Below are 27326 nucleotides of genomic sequence, written 5' to 3'. Positions count from 1 at the left end.
GAGAATGATCCCAGGAATGAAAGGCTTAACATATGAGGAACGTTTGAGGACTCTGGGTCTATACTCGATGGAGTTTAGAAGGATGAGGGGGGATCTGATTGAAACTTACAGAATACTGAAAGGCCTGGATAGAGTGGACGTGGGGAAGATGTTTCCATTAGTAGGAGAGACTAGGACCCGAGGGCACAGCCTCAGAGTAAAGGGAAGACCTTTTAGAACAGAGATGAGGAGAAACTTCTTTAGCCAGAGAGTGGTGAATCTATGGAATTCATTGCCACAGAAGGCTGTGGAGGCCAGGTCATTGAGTGTATTTAAGACCGAGATAGTTAGGTTCTTGATTGGTAAGGGGATCAAAGGTTACGGGGAGAATGGGGTTGAGAAACTTATCAGCCATGATTGAATGGTGGAGCAGACTCAATGGGCCGAATGGCCGAATTTCTGCTCCTATGTCTTATGGTCTTATGGTCTATAGAACCCCAGTAACACTTGGGATTTTAAAACTAAAAGATTTATTAATAATAAGAGAAAAGAACTTTAGCACACAAGATTAAAATTACCCTGTTAAAACAGTGTTACAGAGCATTCCCCCAAAAAACCCCACTTGGTCAGAACACACAAGTAATTTATTTGGCAACAGCTCCCTTATAGATTTTTAAACATAAAAATCCAGTAATATTACCCAAGGCACAAACTGCTGTTACTTGAGTAAAGTATACCACATGACTTCTCACTCTCTTCCACTCTGCTGTGGAAACCCAAAAGGAAGTTCAGAAACAGACCACTTGCTAAAAACAAAGGCTTTTCTGGCTTGAAACTGAATGGCTGCTTTAAGTTCACAACTTTTCTCAGCACAGAGCTGGTCTTAGGACATCTCTCCCACACAGCCACCACAATTCAACATCTTTCCTTACATATCTTTTATTTCCCTTTCATCTTAGACACCATTGCCCGAAGCATCTTTTTGAACTCAAGTTTTCCAAAATATAAAAATCTTTCATGTTTTCCTATTGCCTTCACTTTTGGGTCAAATAAAATTTAATAACCTTCCCTTGTTTACTTATGAAACCTTTGTAAGTTGTAAAAGTCTCTTATCACTTCAAAACTACCAGTTGAAATTTAACAGCCGAAAAGTCAAGTCCTTACCTATCACCTAATGCAACTTTTAAAACCCAGCCTATTTACTTGTACATTTAACTTCACCATAGCCTCTCATTACAAATGCATGCATCTAACTCCTTTACCTTGCATCTCTCCCCTTTACCTTGCATCTCTCCGTTCCCATGGACAAATGCTGTCTTTACTAACCTTCCCCCAGTTTAAGTACTCATCGACACACACACAGACTTCTTTACAGAACACCACTGTATTCCCAAAAATATTCAAAAAGATAACATCCATTTCATAGTGGGGGTTTCAGTGATGGTAATGCAATTGAATGTCATGGGGTGATGGTTAGATTCTCTCTTGTTGGAGGTGGTCATTACCTGGCACTTGTGTAGCATGAATGTTACTTGACACTTGTCAGCCATAGCCTGGATATTGTTCAGATCTTGCTTTATTTGGACATGGACTGCTTCAGTATCTGAGGAATCAGTGTTTAGTGTGCCCCTCTCTTCAATTTTGATCAGATTTCTTTATTCATCCATGATGTGTCATACTGGCTTATTTCTCCTTGAATTTTCGTGGGTTATATTTCTCCTGAACTCTATTTATCATGTTATTAAATGTTTCTCACTGCTGTTCTATTTCAGAGTTTGCCTGCAAATTTTTCCAGCTTACTTTTCCTAGTTTCACACTCATCCCTTTAAAATCAGCTTTCTTCCAGTTCAGTGTTATATGTTGGATGTTGGGATTATGTTCAGAAATAGATAAAGGAACAATGAATGATAAACTGATAGTACATTTAAGGGATTTCTGTTTTAATGTGTCCTCACACAGGGACACACAGCCATGCTGAACAGTGGAGTCTGGCATCCAAAAATTAAGGAGGAATTCGTGACCTGCTCAAATGACGGGTAAGAATCTGGAAACAGAAAATCTCAGAAATACACAGCAGGTCAGTTAGCAGCTGCAGAGAGAATAGGGAATTATCTAGCAACTTAAGCCGTCTTTTCTCTTTACAGCTGCTGCTATATGCAGCATGATGAGGAGCTAGAGGGAGGGGTGTGAGAAACCCAGATTAAACACCGAATACAAAAACAAAAAGTGCTGGAAAAGCTCAGCAGGTCTGACATCATATGTGGAGAGAAGGACAGAATTAAAGTTTCGGGCCCATATGACTCTTCTTCAGAACTAAAGAAAAATAAAAATGTGGTGAAATATGTACAATTTTAAGGGGGGTGGGACAGGTAAAGCTGGACAGAAGGCCAGTGATAGATGGAGGTAAAGGAGAGATTGCAAAAGATGTCATAAACAAAAGGTCGAAGCGTTGTTGATGGTGGTGGTACTGGCTAAAGATGACATTAAGAGTAGAAAGCAGAATGAGAAAGTGACAGCTAGCGGGGGTGGGGTGGTGGGAAAAAAGAGCGAAATAGGCTAAAGGTAGGGATAAAACAATGAATAAAAATGGAAATAAATTTAAGAAATAATAAAAATAGATGGGAAAAAATATATATATAAAAACTTAAAAATAAATATTTGGAAAAAGGGATCAAAAAGGGGTGAGGATGGAGGAGAGAGTTCATGGTCTAAAGTTGTTGAACTCAATGTTAAGTCCGGAAGGCTGTAAAGTGCCTTATCGGAAGATGAGGTGCTGTTCCCCCAATTTGCGTTGAGCTTCACTGGAACATTGCAGCAGGCCAAGGACAGACATGTGGGCATGAGAGCAGGGTGGTGTGTTGAAATGGCAAGTGACAGGAAGGTCTGGGTCATGCTTGCAGACAGGCCGAAGGTGTTCCGCAAAGCGGTCACCCAGTCTGTGCTTGGTCTCTCCAATGTAGAGGAGACTGCGCTGGGAGCAGCGAATGCAGTAGACTAAATTGAGGGAAGTGCAAGTGAAGCGCTGCTTCACCTGAAAGGAGTGTTTGGGCCCTTGGACGGTGAGGGGGGGGAAGTAAAGGGGCAGGTGTTGCACCTTCTGCAATTGCATGGGAAGGTGCCTTGGGAGGGGGTTGAGGTGTTGGGGGTGATGGAGGAGTGGACCAGGGTGTCCCGGAGGGAACGGTCCCTACGGAATGCTGACAGGAGGGATGAAGGGAAGATGTGTTTGGTGGTGGCATCATGCTGGAGTTGGCGGAAATGGCGGAGGATGATCCTTTGAATGTGGAGGCTGGTGGGGTGTCCCACCCCCCCCTTAAACAGTATACATTTCACCATATTTTTACTTCTCTTTAGTTCTGAAGAAGAGTCGAAACGTTAACTCTGACTTTCTCTCCACAGACGTTGTCAGACCTGCTGAGTTTTTCCAGCATTTTTGTTTTTGTTTCAGATTTCCAGCATCCACAGTATTTTGCCCTTATTATAAACACCGAGTCTGCTTGTATAAAAGTCGAGTTTTTTAAGACTAAACATTAAGCAAAGAGTCGTGGTCGGTTTATACACGAGTAATATTTTTGAGGCATTGAAACCCATGCATGTCGGAGGCGTAACTATTATCTTAAAACATGAAAAATATTTACCAATTGCAGCTAAGTTACGGCATGGTTTCGGTAGGCTAAGCAGCAGTAGCTGTAGCCTAGATTTCTCCTTGGGTATGAGGATGGCAAAACCACACTCAATCGCCATATTCCACTTTGAATCTACAAATGAAGATTTATTTCACACTTCAATTAAGTTAATTGAAGTGCTATCCTCTTGTCTCGTAGCAGGGGAAAATGCGAGGAAAATGTACATAATTCAGAAGAGTTAGTAGAAACGACCATAACATTAGGAAATTAAAATTACCGGTAGTAACAGGTTATTTCTCAAAACGTTGACTGGTTTAGAGGACGGGATCGGCAGAAACCAAGTTTCCAACCTGCCAACACTGCTGGTAGCGCCTGTTATTGTTTTGCTGGTGTCCTGCCTCTGAATGGATTCATAACTGATGATGTTTTTCATCTCAAATAGCTTTATGAGCGTGGTACCAAAGGATATTATGATTCAAGTGTAGGTAATCTTATAGTATTGGTAGAATGACTAACATCAGGAAATTATAATTACTGGTAACTTGGGTTTACACTATTTTGGTGTAGCATTGTACACCAAAAAAACATGCTGTTCTATTATCCCTCAAAAAGTAGGGTTGACTTATACACAAGATCTATGAAAAAATAATTTTTTGGCCAAAAGTTTGGGGTCCACTTTTACATGAGATTGAATTACTCGAGTAAATATAATGCTTTTTTATATTCATTCATGGGAAATGGGCATTGTAGGCAAGGCCAGCAATTATTGCCTTTGAGAAGGTGCTGGTAACCCACAGCTTTAAACTGGTGCAATCCATGTGATGAAGGTACTCCCTTAGCATGGAGTTCTGTGGTTTTGGCCCAGCAATTATGAAGGAGCAATGATATATTTCCAAGTCAGATGATGTGTGACTTTGAGGGGAATTTGAAGGTGCCACTCCTGTCCTTGTCCTTCTAGGAAGGAGAAGTTGCGAGTTTGGAAAGTGTGGCATGTCCTACGCAGAATCTCTCATTTCTTTCTTTTCAAAGAATCACAGCATTGTTACAGCGTAGAAGGAGGCCATTCAGCCCATTTTGTCTGCACCAGCTCTCCAAATGAGCAATTCACAAACATGCGAACATATGCGCATACAAATTGGGAGCAGGAGTAGGCCACTCGGCCCCTTGAGCCTGCTCTACCATTCAGTAGGATCATGGGTGATCTGATTTAACCTCAACCCCACATTGCTGTCTACCCCCGATAACCTTTCACCCCCTTGTTAGTCAAGAATCTATCGTGCTGTGCCCCATTCAAAGACTCTGTTTCCACCGCTTTTTGAGGAAGAGAGTTCCAAAGAAACCCTCTGAGAGAAAAAAATTTCACCTCATCTCTATCTTAAATGAGCAGCTCCCTATTTTTAAACAGTGAATCCTTGTTCTAGATTCTCCCACAAGAGGAAACATCCTCTCCACACCCATCCCGTCAAGACCCTTCAGGATCTTAAAGGTTTCAGTCAAGTCGCCTCTTAGTCTTCTAAATTCTAGTGGATACAAGCCTAGCCTGTCCAGCCTTTCCTCATAAGACAACCCACCTATGCCTGGTATTAGTCTAGTAAACTTTCTCTGAATTGGTTCTGACACATTTACATCTTAACTTAAATAAGGAAACCAGTATTGTAACAATACTCCAGATGTGGTCTCACCAGCATCTGCTTTACTGAAGTATAACCTCACTACTTTTGTAATAAAGTAAATATAACAAAAGTAATATAAGTAATCCAAAGTAGAATAAAGTTAACGTAAGGGTAAAGGAGCACGAGGAGAGCAGCAGAGACACAGGATAAAAGAGTGTGAGGAGATTGGCGGAGACACAGGATTAAAGAGCGCAAGGAGAGCGGGGGAGACACAGGATTAAAGAGCGCGAGGAGAGCGGCGGAGACATAGGATATTAGAGCGCGAGGGGAGCCGAGACACAGGATAAAAGAGCGCGAGGAGTGCGGTGGAGACACAGGATAAAAGAGCACGAGGAGAGCGGCGGAGACACAGGATTAAAGAGCACGAGGAGACCAGCGGAGACACAGGATAAAAGAGCGCGAGGAGAGCGGAGACACAGGATAAAAGAGTGCGAAGAGAGCGGCGGAGACAAAGGATAAAAGAGCGCAAGGAGAGCGGCGGAGACACAGGACAAAAGAGCGCAAAGGGAGCGGAGACACAGGATAAAAGAGCGCAAGGGGAGCGGAAACACAGGATAAAAGAGTGTGAGGAGAGCGGTGGAGACACAGGATAAAAGAGCGCGAGGAGCGCGGCGGAGACGCAGGATAAAAGCGCGAGGAGAGCATAGACACAGGATAAAAGAACGCGAGGGGAGCGGAGACACAGGATAAAAGAGCGCGAGGAGAGCGGAGACACGGGGTAAAAGAGCACGAGGAGAGCGGCGGAGACACGGGATAAAAGTGCGAGGAGAGCGGAAGCACAGGATAAAAGAGCGCGGGGAGAGCGGAGACATAGGATAAAAGAGCGCGAGGAGAGCGGAGACACAGGATAAAAGAGCGCGGGGAGAGCGGAGACACAGGATAAAAGAGCGCGAGGAGAGCGGAAACACAGGATAAAAGAGCGAGTGGAGAGCGGCGGAGACACAGGATAAAAGAGCGCGAGGAGAGCGGTGACATAGTAGGGGCTGTACTGTTGGGACGGTTTATACCTGAATCGTGCTGGGATGAGTGTCCTCGCAAATGGCATAACTAGGGAACTAGAGATGGCTTTAAGCTAAACAAGAGGGGTGAGGGATCAAGTTTGGGTAGAGGTAGCAATTCAAGGTGTAGAGTCAAGACAGGAGAGCAATATAGGAATATGAGAAATGAGGGTCAGAAAAAGGCAAGAAGGGACAGAGAGAAAAAAAACCTAAGAATACATCAACAGTCAAGACTAGATATTACAAAGGTAACAAGAAGACAAAACTGAAGACTTTTTCTATCTGAATACACGTAGCATTCATAACAAAGTAACTGAATTGATGGCCCACATTGAAGTAAATAAATATAATCTGATAGCAATTACGGAGACGTGGCTGCAGGATGACAAAGATTGGGTCCTTGATGTTGAAGGGTACATGACATTCAAGAAGAATAGGAAGCTCGGTAAAGGTGGAGGGGTGGCACTGTTAATCAAAGAGGGCATTGATGCAATAGTTAGAGATGACCTTGGTTCAGGAGATCAGGATGTAGAATCTGTTTGGGTGGAGATGAATAGTAGGGGGATAAGTCATTAGTGGGAGTGGTCTACAGGCCCCCTGACAGTAGCCACAGTGTAAGACAAGGTATTCAAGAGAAAATATTGTGTGCTTGTGATAAAGGATGGTTTTAATCATAGGTGATTTTAAACTACACACAAACTGGAAAAATCAGATGGGTAGTAGTAGCCTGAGTGAGGAGTTCTTAGAATGCTTTCGGGATAGTTTCTGAAAGCAGCATATCCTGGAACCAACCAGAGAGCTGGTTATATTAGACTTGGTATTGTGTAACGTGACAGGATTAATTAATGACCTCAGAGTAAAGGCATCCCTAGGTAGCAGCGACCACAATATGATTGAATTTTACAGCCAGGTTGAAAGGGAGAAGAGTGGGTCTAAGACTGGTATCTTAAACCCCAGTAAGGGCAACTATGTGGGGATGAAAGCTGAGCTAGCTGAAGTGAACTGGGAAACTAGGCTAGAGGATAGATCAATAGAAAAGTAGTGGCAGAAATTTAAAGGGATATTTCAGAGTATTCAGAATGAGTACATTCCTACTGTAAAGAAAAATTCTAAGGGGAGGACCTACAATCCGTGGTTAACTAAAGATATTAAGGAAAGCATCAAACTTAAGGAAGACGCATACAACTCCACAAAGATGATATGTAGAAAACGGCAGAGAATGACTAAAAGGTTAATCAGGAGAAAGAAATTAGGGTATGAGTAGAAACTAGCTAGAAATGTAAAAATGGATAGCAAGAGTTTCTACAGGTATTTAAAAAGGAAAAGAGTAAGTAAAGTAAGTGAGTGGTCATCTGGAGAGTGACAGTGGGGAATTAATAGATAATAAGGAACTGGCAGAAATATTTTGCTTCTGTGTTCGCTATAGAGGATACAAAAATATTCCAGTATTAGCTGCAAATAGGAGGTGAACGGGAGAAAGGAACTTGATGAAATTGAAATCACTAGGGAAATGGTACTGAGCAAATTGACGGAGCTGCGGGCTGGCAAGTCTTCGCGTTCCGATGAACTACGTCCAAGGGTCTTAAGAGAGGTGGCTAATGAGGTATTCAATGTACTGGTGTTTAATTTTCCAAAATTTGCTAGATTCTGGAAAGGTTCCATCAGATTGGAAAGTAGCAAATATAACTCCTCTATTCAAGAAGGCAGAAAACAGGAAACTATAAGCCAATTAGCTTGACAGCTGTCATGGGGAAATTATTAGAACTGATCATTAAGGAGGTTATAGCTGGGCACTTAGAAGAGCTCAAGGCAATAGGGAAGAGTCAGCATGGTTTTATGAAAGGAAAATCATGTTTAACCAATTTATTGGAGTTTTTGAAGGAGTAACATATGCAGTGAATAAAAGGGAGCCTGTAGATGTGCTGTACTTGGATTTCCAAAAGGCATTTGATAAGGTGCCACATCAAAGATTATTATGGAAAATAAAAGCGTATGGTGTAGAGGGTAACACATTAGCATGGATAGAAGATTGGCTGGCTGGCAGAAAGCAGAGAGTATGCATAAATGGTTCTTTTTCTGATTGGCAGTGTGACAAGTGGAGACCCACAGGGGTCTGTACTGGGGCTTCAACTTTTTACAATTTACATCAATGACTTGGATGAGGGGAGTGAAGTCATGGTAGCTAAATTTGCAGATGATACAAAGATAGGTAGGAACTTATGTTGTGAAGAGGACATGAGGTTGCAGATGGATATAGATAGGTTGAATGAGTGGGCAAAGATCTGGCAAATGGAGTTTAATGTGGGAAAATATGAAGTTGTTCATTTGGCAGGAAGAACAAAAAAGCAGAGTTTGACTTAAATGGAGAACGGCTGCATAATTCTGAGGTGCAGAGGGATCGAGGTGTTCTAGTACATTGTCAAAAAAAAGTTAGTATGCTGGTACAGCAAGTAATTAAGAAGGCTAATGGAATGCTATCCTTTATCAGGAGAGGATTGAACATAAAAGTAAGAATGTTGTGCTTCAGTTATACAGGGCATTGGTGAGATTGCACCTCAAATACTGTGTGCAGTTTTGGTCTCCTTATTTAAGCAAGGACGTAAATTCATTGGAGGCGGTTCAAAGGAGGTTCACAAGATTGATACCTGGAATGAGTGGGTTGTCTTATGAGGAAAGGTTGGAGAGACTGGGTTTGTTTCCACTGGAGTTTAGAAGAGTGAGGGGTGATTTGATTGAAGTGTTCAAGATCCTGAACGGCCTTGACAAGGTGGACGTGGAAAGGACGTTTCCTCTGGTGGGTGAGTCCAGAACTAGGGGGGCACTGTTTTAAAATTAGGGGTCGCCCTTTTAGGACAGAGATAAGGAGAATTTTTTTCTCTTGAGTGTTGTGCGACTTTGGAACTCTCTGCCTCAGAAGGTGGTGGAGGTGGGGTCATTGAATATTTTTAAGGCAGAGGTAGATAGATTCCTTGTTCAAAGGATCATCCTCCGCCATTTCCGCCAACTCCAGCATAATGATTCCACAAAACACATCTTCCCTTCACTCCCCCTGGCGGCTTTCCGCAGGGATCGTTCCCTCCAGGACACCCTGGTCCACTCCTCTATCACCCCCTACACCTCAACCCCCTCCCACGGCACCTTCCCATGCAACCGCAGAAGGTGTAACACCTGCCCCTTTACTTCCCCCCTCTTCACCGTCCAAGGGCCCAAACACTCCTTTCAAGTGAAGAAGCATTTCACTTGCACTTCCCTCAATTTAGTCTACTGCATTCGCTGCTCCCAATGCGGTCTCCTCTACATTGGAGAAACCAAACGCAGACTGGGTGACCGCTTTGCAGAACACCTTCGGTCTGTCTGCAGGCATGACCCAGACTTCCCTGTCGCTTGCCATTTCAACACTCCACCCTGCTATCATGACCAGATGTCCGTCCTAGGCCTGCTGCAACGTTCCAGTGAAGCTCAACACAAACTGGAGGAACAGCACCTCATCTTCCGACTAGGCACTTTACAGTCTTCCGGATTTAATATTGAGTTCAACAATTTCAGATCATGAACTCTCTCCTCCATCCCCACCCTTTTTCCGATCCCCACTTTTTCCAATAATTTATAATTTTTTAACAAGTATATTTTTCTTTTTCCACCAATTTTTAAATTTATTTCGATCTATTGTTTCATCTCCACCTTTTAGCCCATTTCGATCCCTTTCACCCCACCCCCACCCCCACTAAGGCCATCTGCCACTAGCTTGTCCTGCTTGCTACCCTTAATGTCCCCATTAGCACATCCTTTAGATAATATCACCACCGTCAACACTCCTTTGTCCTTTTGTCTATGACATCTTTGGCAGTCTCTTCTTGGCCTCCACCTATCACTGGCCCCCTATCGAGCTCTACCCGTCTCACCCCCCTCTACCAGCTTATATTTCATCTCATTTCCATATTTCTTAGTTCTGATTAAGGGTCATACAGACTTGAAACGTCAACTGTATTCCTCTCCACAGATGCTGTCAGACCTGCTGAATTTTTCCAGGTATTTTTGTTTTTGTTCTAGATTTCCAGCATCCGCAGTATTTTGCTTTTATCTTAGATAGATTCTTGTTAGGCAAGGAAATCAAAGGTTATTGGAGTTAGATGGGAATGTGGAAATTGAAACACAGGATGATCAGCCATGATCTTATTGAATGGCGGAGCAGGCATGAGGGGCTGAATGGTCTACCCCTGTTCCTATTTCTTATGTTCTTATGAAGTAGAGTCAAGATATAGCAGGGCGGCTCAGTTGAGTGGAATGTGTGTCCTGTAATATGTGCTAAGTCATGGATGCTACCGGTGTCCTAGCTGACCACATGTGCAGGAAGTGCTGCCAGCTGCAGGAACTTGAGCTCTGGGTTTCAGAGCTTGAGCGGCAGCTGGAGTCACTGTGGCACGTCCGTGAGGCTGAGAGCTATGTGGCGAGCACGTTCAGAGAGATGGTCACACCGCAACTTAAGGGCCTGGAGACAGGGAGGGAGCGGGTGACCACCAAGCTCTCCAAGAGAAGTAGGCAGGTAGCGCAGGAGTCGCCTGGGGTCTGTTTTGGAAGCTGATGAGGGCGCTGGTTCCTCAGAGGAGTGCAGTCAGAGTCAAGTTTGTGGCACCACAAGTGGCTCAGCTGTACAAGAGGTGAGGAAGCAGAAAGGAGGAGCTATAGTGATAGGGCATTCATTGGTTAGGGGAACAGATAGGCATTTCTGTAGCTATAGACGTGAGTCCAGGATGGTGTGATGCCTCCCTGGTGCCACGGTCAAGGATGTCACAGAGCGGCTGCAGGACATTCTTCGGGGGGAGGGTGATCAGCCAGAGGTCGTGGTCCACATTGGTTCCAATGACTTAGGTAGGAAGGGGGATGTAGTCCTGCAATATGAATTTAGGGAGCTGGGTAGAAAAGTAGCAAGCAGGACCTCAAATATAGTAATGTCCGGATTACTCCCAGTGCCACGTTCCAGTGAGTACAGAAATAGGAGGATAAGGCAGATGAATGCGTGGCTGGAAAGATGGTGCAGCAGGGAGGGCTTTAGATTCATAGACTCAGATGTTTATAGCACAGAAGGAGGCCATTCAGCCCATTGTGTCCATGCTGGTCAACAAAGATCTGACTACACAAATTCCATTTTTCAGTGCTTGGCCCATAGCCCTGGAAGCTATGGCAACGCAAGTGAATATCTAAATACGACTAAAATGTTACGAGAGTTTCTGACTCAACCACTCTTTCAGGCAGAGAGTTCCAGATTCCCACCACCCTTTGGGTGAAAAATTTTCTCCTTAACTCCCCTCTTTGCCTCCTACCTTTTAGCTTAAATCTGTGCCCTCTGGTTATCGACCCCTCCTATCCACCCTATCTGTGCTCCTCATAATCTTATACGCCTCTATCAGGTCCCCTCTCAACCTTCACTGCTCCAAGGAATGCAACCCCAGCCTATCCAATCTTTCCTCATAGCTCAGACCCTCCAGCCCAGGCAGCATCCTGGTAAATCTTCTCTGCACCCTCTCCAGTGCAATCACATCCTTCCTATAATGTGGTGACCAAAACTGCATGCAGTAGTCTAGTTGTGGCCTAACCAGTGTTTTATACAGTTCCAGCATAGCCTTCCTGCTCTATGCCTCGGCTAATAAAGGCAAATATCCCATATGCCTTCTTAACCACCTTATCTACCTGCCTTGCCACCTTCAGGAATCTGTGGATATGCACACCAAGGTCCCTCTGATCTTCAGTGCTTTCCAGGGTCCGACCATTCATAGCGTAATCTCTTGTCTTGTTAGCCCTCCCCAAGTGCAATACCTCACACTTTTCGGGATTGAATTCCATTTGCCACTGCTCTGCCCACCCAACCAGTCCATTGATATCCTCTTGCAGTTTACGGCTATCCTCCTTACTATTTACCACCCTACCAATTTTCGTGTCATCCGCAAACTTCTAGATCCTACCCCCTACATTTAAGTCCAAATAATTTATGTACACCACAAACAGCAAGGGCCCCAGCACCTACCCCTGCAGAACCCCACTGGAAACAGACTTCCAATCACAGAAACATCCCACTGCCATCACCTGCTTCCTGCCTCTCAGCCAATTTTGGATCCAGCGTGCCACTTTGCTTTGGATCCCATGGGCTCTTACTTTTTTGACCAGTCTGCCATGATGGACCTTATCAAAAGCCTTGCTAAAGTTCATGTAGACCACATCAAATGCATTACCCTCATCAACAGCCCTGGTTACCTCCCCAAAAAATTCAATTAAATTTGTCAAACGTGACCCCTTAACAAATCCACGCTGACTTGATTAATCCGTGTCTCTCCAAGTGCAGATATATTCTGTCCTTCAGAATTCTTTCTAGTAACTTTCCCACCACTGAGGTTAGGCTGACTGGCCTGTAATTTCCTGGTCTATCCCTTCCTTTTTTAATAATGGGATAACATTAGCAGCCCTCCAGTCCTCTGGCACCTCACCTGTGGCCAGAGAGGATTTGAAAATTACTACCAGGGCCCCTGATATCTCTTCCCTTGCCTCCCTCAACAGCCTGGGATACATCTTATCTGGGCCTGTGGGTTTATCCACTTTTAAGGCAGTAAAATCCGCTAGTACCTCCTCTCTCTCCCTGAATTTCCTCTAATATTTCATAGTCCTGATGTATATACTTGCATTGCCCTTTTCCATTGTGAAGACCGACACAAAGTATTCATTGAGGACTGTCTTCCGGGTCCACACAAACATTACCTCTCTGGTCCCTAATTGGCCCTACTCTTTCCCTAGTTATTCTCTTGCTCTTCATATATTTAAAAAACCCCTTTGGATTTTCCTTTATTCTAACCACCAATGCTTTCTCATGCACTGTCTTAGTTTTCTTAATTTCCTTTTTAAGTTCCCCTCTGCACTTTTTATACTCCTCTAAGGACTCTGCCGCATTGAGTCCTTGGTATCTGCCATAGTCTTCTCTTTTTTTCTTAATCCTAACCTTTATGTCCCTTAGCATCCAGGGTTCTCCAGACTTGGTTTCCCCCCTTAGTCTTTATGGGAACAGATTAGCCCTGTACTCTTGCTATTCCCTCCTTGAATGCCTCCCACTGCTCTGACATAGTTTTATCTGCAAGTAGCTGTTCCCAGTCCACTTGGGCCAAATGGTATCTCATTTTAGTAAAATTAGCCTCTCCCTAGTTTAGAACTATTTATTCCCGGCCCAACCTTATGCTTTTCCATAACTATCCTAAATCTAACTGAGTTATGGTCACTATCTCCAAAATGCTCCCCTACTGATACGCCTTCCACTTGCCTGGGCTCATTTCCGAATATTAGATCTGGAACTGTCCTCTCCCTTGTTGGAATTTTTACGTGCTGGCTAAAAAAAGTTCCTCTGGATGCAACTTAAGAATTTTGCTCCCTCCCTTCCTTGCACACTTCTGTTTGGTAGTCACCCATTTGCTCTCTGCTTGCACTTCCTTAAGTTGCGGGGTGACCACGTCCTGAAATGTGCTTTCCACGAGCCTCTCAGCCTCATGAATGCACCGTATTGAGCTGCTGCTCAAGCTCCATAATCTGGAGCTCAAGTTGCTCCAGTCGGAGTCACCTCCTGCACGCATAGTCATCCAGACCGCTGGGAGCGACTCAGATTTTCCACATAGCGCAGGATGTGCAAATCACGTGACTGAGCTCCCCAGACATAACAACTAAATTGAATACGGCCCTCGCTTTTATTTTACCCCTAGTTCTACTAGAATATAGACTAGATGCTAGATCTTCTAGGTGCTGCTTCATGCCTGTCCCAGGGTCCTCCTCTCGCACTCTCCTCTAGGTGGTGCTGATTGCCTGTCCCAGGGTCTTCCTCTCACACTCTCCTGGGACACTGGGACTGGCTCTGGGCAAGATGGCACCTGCACAAGCTGGACAGGTTGCACCTGAAACAGAGCTGGGACTGAGTTCCTTGCGGGGCGTTTTGCTAGTGCTGTTGGGAGGGCTTTAAACTAACTTATCAGAGGTGTGGGAATCAAAAGAAAATAGTAGGGAGGAATACCAGAGTGCACAAAATACTGGGAGGGACAGATAGCACTAGTATAGAGAATAGTAAGTTAATAAGTAAAGTCAGGGCAAAGGAGTAAGTGAAAAAATTTAAATCAGGGTTACGATGCATATATGTGAATGCACGGAGTATAGTAAATAAGATTAGGGAGTTACAGGTGCAGATTGCCATGTGGAAATATGATGATATGGCGATAACATAGACCTGGCTCAAGAAAGGGCAGAACTGGGTGTTAAATATTCCCGGTACAAGATGTTCAGGAAAGATAGGAAAGGAAGGAAAGGAGGAGGGGCGGCGGTATTGGTTAAGGAGAGTATTGCAGTGCTAGAGAAAGAGGATGTCCCAGAGGGTTGAAGGACAGGATCAATTTGACCAGAGCTAAGGAACAAAAAGGGTGAATTACATTGTTTAGTGTAATCTATAGACTGGCAAATAGTGAGAAGGACCTAGAAGAACAAATCTGCAGGGAAGTTACAGAGAGATGCAGGCATTATAGAGTAGTTATACTAGGAGACTTTAATTACCCAAATGTCGACTGGGACAGTGGTTGTGTAAAGGGCGGAGAGGGGCATAAGTTCCGAGATTGTGTTCAGGAGAATCTGATACTGGTCTCTTCCTCAACATATTCTCTCATCTACTGAGATCTTTAAATCAAATCTCTTTGATGATGGCCCCTGACCACTTCATAATCCCTGATCCAACTTTATAGTGCTTATACTGATCACCACTATTATTAGATGTGAGCTGTGGTTGTGTGCGCGCACTCTGGGCTCAAACATAGGGCTGGTGGTGGCGTAGTGGTAATTGTTTTGGATGGTCCATCTGACTTCTGGACTCTTGGCATGATTCTTAGTTACTGGTATGAGTGACTTATCTTACCTTAGACTATAGTCGTACTCTGGTACTTGCTTAAAACTGGTTTATTAACACTACATTCCGGGGATGGCAGGATTGTCGTATGAGGAGAGATTGGGCCTGTATTCACTGGAGTTTAGGGAATCTTATTGAAGCGTATAAAATTCTGACGGGGATGGACAGACTGGATGCAGGGATGATATTCCCTCTGACTGGGGGACCTCGAACAAGGGGTCACAGTCTCAGGATAAGCGGTAGGCCATTAAGGACTGAGACGAGGAGAAACTTCTTCACTCAGAGAGTGGTGAGCCCATGGAATTGTCTGTGGAGGCCAAGTCACTGAATATATTTAAGAAGGAAATAGCTTTCTGGACTCTAAAGGCATCAAGGGGCATGGGGAGAGCGCAGGGGTACGGCATTGAGATAAAGAATCAGCCATGATCATATTTTCTATGTTTTTACTACATCTAAACAGGTGTTACAGACAGGAGGGGGGTTAATTTAAACAGCGCTAATATTTCCTCTCATCGCCTGTCAGTAAACAGAAAGGTGTTTTGATTTGTTTCCCTCTTTATAAGGGGTGGCGTATTTCCCAGCCCCTTGGTTCTGGTGTGATCCAATTTTCTATTAATGACCCCACAGCAAACTTGAGATAGATGAACTCAAAGTGTTAGTTATTTGCAGATGTTCAAGCCATGAAAGGAGGGTTGCAACATTGCCTCCCCACTCTGACAGTAAAGAGGGGGTTAGAGAAAAGAGAGTTTTACAGCAGAGAGACCTCAGAGAAAATAAATATTGTTTCACGTGCGTTCCAGAGTCGAGCATCAAAGTCCAATTAGGTATTCCTTCACGAAGATCAGCAGGCTGAAAACCGGTGCCGTAATTCACTTGTCTGGTGGTGTTGACTTCACACGATGGGATAGGCATGCAGAGATGAATCAGTCTTGTAGGCGATGGTACAGAATTTCCAGCAGAAGCAGGTATTCCACCTGGGGGAAGGACTCCTTGTCTGTGAGGCTGCTCGTTAAATAGTAAACAGCAGACTGAGATTTTCAGTTCAGCAAGGCAAAGGCCCATGTCACATTACTCCCACCTCTCCTCCAGGTCTTTGACAAACGATGTGTATCCAATGTCTGGATTCCAAAGACTGTTAAATATCTCAGCCACTGGGAATTGAAAGGAAGGTTATGGGACCTTTGTCTTAGCAGATGATCCCTTGTCTTCTAGCCAGCTTGGATTATTAAATGCAGATGGCCTTTGTATAGCTCTCTTTGAAGTTGGGCTTCACAGGGGGTCATCAGTGGCTCCTCAGAGATAATGAGGTATGAGTTTTCCTAAGTAGCTTCTTTTGTTCAAAGGTTACAGACAGACATAGTTTCAGCCATTTTAAATATTTTTGTTTAGTTTTTAAAAAAATTAGAAATAGCAATGAGCATATCTATATATATTTTGTAAAAATATACGGTGTGAGGTCTTAGTCCCTCACACAGGTTACAGAGTAGGTATGTTGCTGCTGAGCATGTGTTCCAACCTCTCTCTCTCTGTCTGGCACATGACTGGCTGATGGTGATACATCATATCTGCACACATTAGCATATCCACAGACCAAGCTGTCCGAGTCCTAAATGACATAGCTGCTAGATTGGGTCTGCGGCAGGTAGTGAGGGAACCAAAAAGAGGGAAAAACACACTCTACCTCATCCTCACCAACCTGCCTGCCACGGATGCATCTGTCCATGACAGTGTCAGTAAGAGTGACCACTGCACAGTGGAGATGAAACTCTGTCGTCACATTGAGGATACCCTATATTGTGTTGTGTGACACTACTACCGTGCTGCGCTGTGGGCCATCAGCAGTAGCAGAGTCGTACTCGACCACAATCTGTAATCTCATGGCCTGGCATATCCCCCACTCCACCATTATCATCAAGCCAGGGGATCAACCCTGGTTCAATGAAGGGTGCAGGAGGGCATGCCAGGAGCAGCACCAGGTATACCTAAAAATGAGGTGTCAACCTGGTGAAGCTACAACACAGGACTACTTGCGTGCCAAACAACAAGCAACAAGTGATAGACAGAGCTAAGTGATTCCACAACCAACGGATCAGATCTCAGCTCTGCAGTCCTGCCGCATCCAGTGATGAATGGTGGTGGACAATTAAATAACTCACTGGAGGAGGAGGCTCCACAAATATCCCCACCTTCAATGATGGACGAGCTCAGCACATCAGCGCAAAAGATCAGGCTGAAGCAATCGCAACAATCTTCAGCCAGAAGTGCCGAGTGGATGATCCATCTTGGCAGCCTCCTCACAGATGCCAGTCTTCAGCCAATTTGATTCATTCCATGTGCTATCATGAAATGGCTGAAGGCACTGGCAAAGGGTATGGGCCCTGACAACATTCTGGCAATAGTACTGAAGACTTGTGCTCCAGAACTTGCCACGAACCTGACCAAACTGTTCCAGTACAGCTACGACACTGGCATCTACCTGGTAATGTGGAAAATTGTCCAGGTTTGTCCTGTACACAAAAAGCAAGAGAAATCCAACCCAGCCAATTATCGCCCCATCACTCTTCTCTCCATCATAAGTAAAGTGATGGAAGAGGCCATCAGCAGCGCTATTAAGCAGCACTTGCTTAGCAATAACCTGCTCACTGATGCTCAGCTTAGGTTCTGCCAGGGTCACTCAGCTTCTGACCTCATTACAGCCTTGGTTCAAACATGGTCAGAAGAGCTGAACTCCCAAGGTGAGGTGAGAGTGATTGTCCTTGACATCAAGGTAGCATTTGACCGAATGTGGCATCAAGGAGCCCTAGCAAAACTGAGTCAATGGGAATTGGGGGGCGCGGGGGGAAAAGCTTACCGCTGGTTGGAGTTATACCTAGCACAAAGGAAGATGGTTGTAGTTGTTCGAGGTCAATTATCTCAGTTCCAGGACATCACTGCAGGAGTTCCTCAGGGTAGTGTCCTAGACCCAACCATCTTCAGCTGCTTCATCAATGACCTTCCTTCCATCATGAGGTCAAATGTGGGGATGTTCGCTGATGATTGCACAATGTTCACCATTTGCTACTCCTCAGATACTGACAGTCCATGTCCAAATGCAGCAAGACCTGGACAATGTCCAGTGTTGGGCTGACAAGTGGCAAGTAACATTTGCCCCACACAAGTACCAGACAATGACCATCTCCAACAAGAGAGAATCTAAACATTGCACCTTGACATTGAATGTCATTACCATCACTGAATCCCCCACTATCAACATCCTGAGAGTTTCCATTAACCAGAAACTGAACTGGGCTAGCCATATAAATACTGTGGCTACAAGAGCAGGTCAGAGGCTAGGAATCCTGCGGCGAGTAACTCATCTCTTGACTCCCCAAAGTCTGTCCACAAGGTGCAAAGTCAGGAGTGTGATGGAATACTCTCCGCTTGCCTAGTTATGTGCAGCTCCAACAACACTCGAGAAGCTTGACACCTTCCAGGACAAAGCAGCTCTCTTGATTGGCACCCCTTCCACAAACATTAACTCCCACCACCAGCAACGCACAGTAGCAGTAGTGTGTGTCATCTACACTGCAGAAACTCACCTTCCAAACCCACGACCACTGGCATCTAGAAGGACAAGGGCAGCAGATACATGAGAACACCGTGTGGAAATTCCCTTCCAAGCCAGTCACCATCCCTGACCTGGAAATGTATCGCCATTCCTTCATTATTGTTGGGTAAAATCCTGGAGCTCCCTTCCTCACAGCACTGTGGATGTACCTACATTACAGGGACTGCAATAGTTGGAGAAGGCAGCTCATCACCACCTTCCCAAAAGTAATTAGGAATGGGCAATAAATACTGGCCTAGCCAATGATGCCCACAACCCATAAATGAATAAAAAATGAGTTCCTCGGGGTAATGTTCTAGGCCCAACCATCATTAGCTGCTTCATCAAGGACCTTCCCTCCATCATAAAGTCAGAAGTGGGGATGTTCGCTGATGATTGCACAATGTTCACCATCCACGACTCATCAGATACTGAAGCAGTGTGCATATGCAGCAAGACCTAGGTAACGTTCAGGCTGATAAGTGGCAAGTAACATTCGCCACTTATAAGTGCCATGAAATGATCATTTCCGACAAGAAGGAATCCAACCATCTCTTTGACATTCAGTGGCATTACTATCACTGAACCACCCCCACTGTCAACAACCTGGGGGTCACCATGGACTAGAAATTGAACTGGGCTTGCCATATGTACATTGTTGGTGCAAGAGCAGATCAGAGGTTGGGAACTCTGGGGAGAGTAACTCACCTCCTGACTCCTCAAAGCCTGTTCATCAATTACAGATCACAAGCCAGAAGTGTGGTGGAATACTCTCCATTTACCTGGATAAGTGAAGCTCCTGCAAAACTCAAGCTCGACACCATCCAGGACAAAGCAGCCCACTTGATTGGAACCCCACCCGTCACCTTAAACATTCACTCCCTCCGCCACCGATGCACAGAGGCAGCAGTGCGTACCATCTACAAGATGCACTGCAACAACTCACCAAGGCTCCTGAGACAGCACATTCTAAACCTGTGACCACGACCAAATGGAAACATAGAAACGAGGAGCAGGAGTAGGCCATTTGGCCCTTCGAGCCTGCTCTGCCATTCAGTATGATCATGGCTGACCCTCTATCTCAACGCCATATTCCCGCTTTCTCTCCATACCCTTTGGTGCCCTTAATATCCAAAAAAATTATCCGTTTCTTTCTTGAATACACTCAGTGGCCCGGCCTCCACGGCCTTCTATGGTAGAGAATTCCACAGGTTGACCACCCACTGAGTGAAGAAATTTTTCCTCATCTCAGTCTTAAATGGCCTGCCCTGTATCCTCATACTGTGGCCCCTGGTTGTAGACTCCCCAACCAGGGGAAACATCCTCCCTGCATCTAGTCTGTCCAGCCCTGTTAGAATTTTATACGTTTCAATCAGATCCCCTCTCATTCTTCTAAACTCTAGTGAATAGAGGCCCAGTCGAACCAATCTCTCCTCATACGACAGTCCTGCCATCCCCAGTATCAGCCTAGTGAACTTTTGCTGCACTCCCTCTATGGCAAGAAAATCCTTTTTTAGGTACGGAGACCGAAACTGCACGCAATACTCCAGGGTGTGATCTCACCAAGGCCTTGTATAAGTGCAGTAAGACACCCCTACTTCTGACCTCAAATCCTCTTGTAATGAAGGCCAACATACCATTTGCCTTCCTAATTGCTTGCTGCACCTGCCTGTTTACTTTCATTGACTGGTGTACAGGACACCCAGATCCCTTTGTACATCCACATTTCCCAATATACCACGATTTAAATAATAGTCTGTCTTTCTGTTTTTCACACCAAAGCATATAACTTCACATTTATCCACGTTATACTGCATCTGCCATGTATTTGCTCACACACACGTAACTTGCCTAAATCGCCTTGAAGCCTCCTTGCATCCTCCTCACAACTCACAACCCTGCCCAGTTTTGTGTCATCTGCAAACTTGGAAATATTGCATTTGGTTCCACCATCCAAGTCATTTATATATCTTGTGAATAGCTGGGGCCCAAGCACTGATCCCTGCGGTACACCACTAGTCACTGCCTGCCATTAGGAAAAAGACCCATTTATTCCCACTCTCTGTTTCCACTCTGTCAACCAATTCTCAATCCATGCCAGTATATTGACCCCAATCCCATGTGCTTTAATTTTGCCCACTAGCCTCTGAGGTGGGACCTTATCAAAAGCCTTCTTGAAATCCAAATATACCACATCCACTGGTTCTCCCTTATCTATTCTACTAGTTGCATCTTCAAAAAACTCCAGTAGATTAGTCAAGCATGATTTCCCTTTCATAAACCCATGCTGACTTTGTCTAATCCCGTTAATGCTTTTCAAGTGTTCTATAACCACGTCTTTTATAATAGACTCTAGCATTTTCCCCACTGCTGATGTTAGACTGACTGGTCTGTAATTCTGTTTTTTTCTCTCCTTCGTTTTTTTAATAGTGGGGTTACATTTGCCACCCTCCAATCTGTAGGAATTGCTCCAGAGTCTATAGAATTTTGGAAGATGACCACCAATGCATCCAATATTACCAGGGCCACTTCCTTTAGTACTCTGGGGTGTAGATTATCAGGCCCTGGGGATTTTTCAGCCTTTAGCCCCATTAATTTCTCTAGCACCTTTTTTTTACTAATACTGATTTTCTTCAATACCTCCCTCTCACTAGACCCTTGATTCCCAAATGTTTCTGGGAAATTATTTGTGTCCTCTTCTGTGAAGACAGAACCAAAATATGTGTTCAGTTCTTCTGCCATTTCTTTGTTTCCCATTATAATATCCCCCGTTTCCAACTGTAAGGGACCTACATTTGTCTTCGCTGATCTTTTTCTCTTCACATATTTATAGAAGCTTTTACAGTCAGTTTTAATGTTCCCTGCAAGTTCACTCTCATATTCCATATTCCCCTTCTTGATCAATCTTTTTGTCCACTTTTGCTGAATTCTAAACAGCTCCCAGCTCTCAGGCTTGCTGCTTTTACTGGCAATTTTATATGCCTCCTCTTTGGACCTAATACTACCCCTAATTTCTTTTGTAATCCATGGTTGAACCACCTTTCCTGTTTTATTTTTGCGCCAGACAGGAATGAATAATTGTTGTAATTCATATGATGTTCTTTAAATATTAGCCATTGCCTATCCACTGTCAGCCCTTTCAGTAAGGTTCCCCAATCCATCTTTGCCAACTCGCGCCTTATACCCTAGTATTTCCCTTTATTTAGATTCAGGTCTCTAGTTTCAAGTTCAACTTCTTCATTCTCCATCTTAATGGACAATTCCACTGAGGACATTGGTCCCAGTCCTGCCCAGATGCAACCCGTCCTTGTTTGTACTGGTCCCACCTTCCCCAGAGCCGGTCCCAATGTCCCAGGAATCTGAATTCCCCCGCCTGCCCCCCTCCCATTTTTTTCAGCTACATATTCATCCGATATATCCTGTTATTTCTTCTCTCTCTAGCACGTGGCACTGGTAGTAATCCTGAGATTATTACCTTTGAGGTCCTACTTTTTAATTTACATCCTAATTCCCTATAATAAGCTTGTAGGGCCTCATCCCTTTTTTTTTTACCTATGTCGGTGGCACTGGCTGTCTGCCCCTCCCCCTTCAGAATGCCCTGCAGCCTCTCCGAGACAGATTGACCCTGGCACCAGGGAGGCAATATACCATTCTGGAGTCGTCTTTGCGGCCGCAGAAACGCCTGCCTGCTCCCCCTAGTATTGAATTTCCTATCACTGTAGCCCTGCCACTCTTCTTCCTCCCCTATCAGCAGAACCACCTATGGTGCCATGGGCTTGGCTCCTGCTGCTTTTCCCTGAGAAGTCGTCTCCCCCAACAGTATCCAAAACGGTATATCTGTTAGAGAGAGGGACGGCCACAGGGGAATCGTGCACCAACTGCCTTCCTCTGCTCTGCCTAGTAGTCACCCATCCCCTTTCTGCCTGTTCAGCCTTTACCTACGATGTGACCACCTCACTGAACATGCTGTCAACGACAATCTCAGCATTGCGGATGCTCCATAGTGAATCCACCCGCAGCTCCAGTTCCGAAATGCTGTTAGCTGGACTGCACACATGGTCGCTGGGGCACTGGAAGTGTCCATGACTTCCCACATAGTGCAGGAGGAGCATATCGCGGGTGCGAGCTCTGCTGCCATGACTTCCCTTTAGATTAAGCTCATTAGTTACTCCCTTTTAAGAATACTAACTATGTTAGGGGCCTTATTCCACTCCAAGCACTCCCACTACAGTTCAAAGTCCTCACCTTATTTTGTTTAAGCTAATGGACTGCAGCAGTTTAATTAGTAGAAGAAGTAGAAGTACTCACCTGACCCTACTTGCCAATCAGCTGCCCCCCCCCGCGTCTCGTCACTTTTTGAATGGTGATGTCACCTCGAAATCCACCGTCTGAAAGTCCTGAGGGTATGCCTCTCCTCTCCAGTATCGACCTCTATTTTTTGCCCCCTTTTACACCACTCTCGCTGGCCTCTCCTCCCCGGTCTCGCCCTCTGTTTTTTACCCCCTTTTATATCGCTCTCGCTGGCCTCGGCCTCTGCTTTTTGCACCCTTTTATACTGCTCTTGGTGGCCTCTCCTCTCCAGTCTAAAACTCACCCTCTTCCAGCCCTAACAGCAACTTTTAGTTAATTACTAAATTAAAGCAAGACTAGACTTTAGGTAGAATTTAACCCTCCAACTCCCTCAGTCACCAATCTCCAACTGAAGCTCTCTGCTGCAGCCAAACACAGCACTCCTGTGCAGAAGGACAAAGGCAGCAGACACATGGGAATGGCACCACCGACAAATTCCCCTTGAAGCCACACGCCATCGTGACTTGGAACTATATTGTTTTTCCTTCACTGTTTCTTGGTCAAAATCCTGGTACTCCCTCTTTAACAGCACTGTGGGTGTACCTATACCACCTGGACTGTGGCGGCTCAAGTAGGTGGCTCACCACCACCTTCTTGAGGGCAGTTAGGGATGGGCAATAAATGCAGGCCTAGCCAGCGAAGCCCACATCTCATAAAAGAAAAAAAATGCCAGTCTATATTTTGTGTTCCAGTCTCTGAAGTGGGATTTGAATCCATTACCAACTGACTCCGAGGTGAGAGTACTATCCAGTGAGCCTTCGCTGAAAGGCCAAATTTCATGTCAGGTTATCCCTCCACTAAATATCTCCATTCACTGCCCCATTAGTGTGATGAGGGGGTATTGTGCTGATATTACTGCCTCAGTTTGGTGAGGGAGTATTAATGCTGATATCACTGCCCTATTAGTTTTGATGAGGGAGCATTAGTGCTGATATCACTTGCCACATTTGTGCAATGAAGGGGTATTAGTGCTGATGACACTGCCCCATTAGTTTGGTGTGGGGTTATTAGTGTGGATATAACTGCTGCATTAGTTTGGTGCCCATTTACTGCAGTGAAGAGGACGTAGTGCTGAAATCATTGCCCTATTAGTTTGGTGAGGGCATATTAATACAGATATCATTGCCCCATTAGTGTGGTGAGGGGGTATTAGTGCTGATATCAATGTCCCATTAGTTTGGTTACAGGGTATTAATGCTGATATCAATGCACATTACATACGAGCATATGAACATACAAATTAGGAGCAGGAGTAGGCCACTTGGCTCCTTGAGCCTGTTCTGCCATTCGATAAGATCATGACTGATCTGGCTGTAACCTCAACCACACATTCCCGCTGACATTCAATAACCTTTTACCTCCTGAGTTAACAAGAATCGATCTATCTCTGCCAAAAAAATATTCAAAGACCCTGCTTCCAGTGCCTTTTGAGGAAGAGAGTTCCAAAGAATTTCAACCCTCTGAGAGAAGAAAAATTCTCCTCATCTCTGCCTTAAATGGGCAACCCCTTATTTTTAAAAAGTGACTCCTAGTTCTAGATTCTCCCACAAGAGGATACATTCTTTCCACATTCACCCTGTCGAGGCCCCTCAGGATCTTATATGTTTCAATCAAATCACCTCTTACTCTGCTAAACTCCAGTGGATACAAGCCTGGTCTGTCCAGTCATTCCTCATAAGACAAGCCACCCAATCCAGCTATTATCCTCGTAAACCTTCTCTGAACTGCTTCCAATGCATTTACAACCTTCCTTAAATTCACAAGATATAGGCAATAAATGCTGGCCCAGCCAGCAAAGCCCACATCCCATGAATGAATAAAAAAAGAGATCAGTACTGTTCACAGTACTCCAGATGTGGTCTCACCAATGCCCTGTATAATTGGAGCATCGCCTCCCTACTTTTGGATACAATTCCCCTCGCAATAAACGACAACATTATATTAACTTTCCTAATTGCTGTATTTTTTTTTAATTCATTCATGGGAAGTGGACTTCGCTGGCTGGGCCAGCATTTATTGCCCATTACTAGTTGCCCTTGAGAAGGTGGTGGTGAGCTGCCTTCTTGAACCGCTGCAGACCATATGGTGTCAGTACACCCACAGTGCTGTTAGGGAGGGAGTTCCAGGATTTTGAACCAACGACAGTGAAGGAACGGCGAAATATTTCCAAGTCAGGGTGGTGAGTGACTTGGAGGGGAACTTACAGGTGGCGGTGTTCCCACCTATCTGCATCCCTTGTCCTTCTAGATGGTAGTGGTTGTGGGTTTGGAAGGTGCTGATGAAGGAGCCTTGGTGAATTGCTGCAGTCCATCTTGTAGATGATGCATACTGCTGCTATTGTGCATCGGTGGTGGAGGGAGTGAATGTTTGTGGATGTGGTGCCAATCAAGCGGGCTGCTTGGTCCTGGTGTCAAGCTTCTTGAGTGTTGTGCGACCTGCACTCATCCAGGCAAGTGGAGAGTATTCCATCAAACCCTTGACTTGTGCCTTGTAGATTGTGGGCAGGCTTTGGAAACTCAGGATGTGAGTTACTTGTCACATGATTCCTAGCCTCTGACCTGCTCTTGTAGCATGAGTATTTATATTGTTATGACCCATGCAGTTGACAAAGTGGAGTTACTTAAAAGAATCCCAGAGGGAAACTTTAAGCAACTGTCATAATAATTTTAAGTGTTATTTTTGAGATGTGACTCTAAACTCAGGAATCAGACCAATAGTTCTTGAGGCTTTACATTAAACTAAATGAAACATTTTATTAATTTACACAGGTTAAAATATATATACACATGGCTACAAATTACTACTATCATAACTTTTAACAAATTCCCAAACTAATCTCCATTAAGGCAACAGCAACCCATAGACTTAACCAAACACCAGGCAAAGCATTTCCAACTTACGAATTCAGAATGAGGTTCTTTCCACTGTGGAGCCAGTTGGACTAGTTGGAGGCTTACTGCTGCCTTTTGATTTTACATTGCCTCTGCTCTGTACACCCGAAAAGTACTGAGCTATACCTACCAGCCCGATAGAATGTTAATTCTCATTGTATCAACAACCTCTTTGAACTCACCATTTAACAATGAAACCCCTTTCATAATACCAATGTTATTAGTAATATAGACATATGGCTTGGTATCTGTTAGAAAGGCATCAAGTTTTCACCCCGCTTCTTGAATGCTTTATTCGAAAAGTGCAAATGCACGTTATCTCTCTGTTTACATCTCAAACTAGTACATCAAAACACCCAGACTAGCTGGCTTTAATCCAATTAAGACATAGCAGATTAAACCTGTATTTTAAAAGAAAAATATTTTCCAAAATATTATATACATTAATAGCTTCAAGACAATATGGCTAGTCCAGTTCAGTTTCTGGTCAATGGTAACCCCTAGGATGTTGATAGTGGGGGATTCAGCAATGGTAATGCCATTCAATGTCAAGGGGCAATGGTTGGATTCTCTTTTGTTGGAGATGGTCGTTGTCTGGAACTTGTGTGGGGCAGATATTACTTGCCACTTGTCGGCCCAAGCCTGGATATTGTCCAGGTGTAGCTGCATTTGGACATGGACTGCTTCTGCATCTGAGGAGTCACGAATGGTGCTGAACATTGTGCAATCATCAGCGAACATCCCCACTTCTGACCTTATGATGGAAGGAAGGTCATTGATGAAGCAGCTGAAGATGATTGGGCGAAGGACACTACCCTGAGAAACTCCTGCAGTGATGTCCTGGAGCTGAGATGACTGACCTCCAACAACCACAACCGTCTTCCTTTGTGCTAGGTATGACTCCAAACAGTGGAGAGCTTTCCCCCTGATTCCCATTGACTCCAGTTTTGCTAGGGCTCCTTGATGCCACACTCAGTCAAATGCTGCCTTGAAGTCAAGGACAGTCACTCTCACCTCACCCCTGGGGTTAAGCTCTTTTGTCCATGTTTGAACCAAGGCTGTAATGAGGTCAGGAGCTGAGTGGCCCTGGCAGAACCCAAATTAAGCATCATTGAACAGGTTATTGCTAAGCAAGCGTCACTTGATAGCACTGTTGGTGACCCCTTCCATTAATTTACTGATGATCGAGAGTAGACTGATGGGCGGTAATTGGCTGGGTTGGATTTGCCTTGCTTTTTGTGTACAGGACATACCTGGGCAATTTTCCACATAGGCGGGTAGATGCCAGTGTTGTAGTTGTACTGGAACA

At 44.7% G+C, this 27326-nt stretch overlaps 1 protein-coding gene across 1 annotated transcript in view; it reads left to right on the top strand.

Moving 5' to 3' along the window:
- The window catches only part of wdr70 (WD repeat domain 70), a 156358-nt gene that overhangs the window by 31674 nt on the left and 97358 nt on the right, over window positions 1-27326 (top strand). Inside the window, exon 9 of the mRNA XM_078560030.1 lies at window positions 1939-2015. Within this exon, the coding sequence (XP_078416156.1) occupies window positions 1939-2015 (77 nt within the window). The remainder of the gene's footprint in view (window positions 1-1938; window positions 2016-27326) is intronic.

Source organism: Cetorhinus maximus, chromosome 2 (genome assembly GCF_964194155.1).
Source record: "Cetorhinus maximus chromosome 2, sCetMax3.hap1.1, whole genome shotgun sequence".
Classification (NCBI taxonomy): Eukaryota; Metazoa; Chordata; class Chondrichthyes; order Lamniformes; family Cetorhinidae; genus Cetorhinus; species Cetorhinus maximus.
The sequence above is the reverse complement of the archived record's forward strand: the minus strand, read 5'-3'. Positions and strand labels throughout refer to the sequence as shown.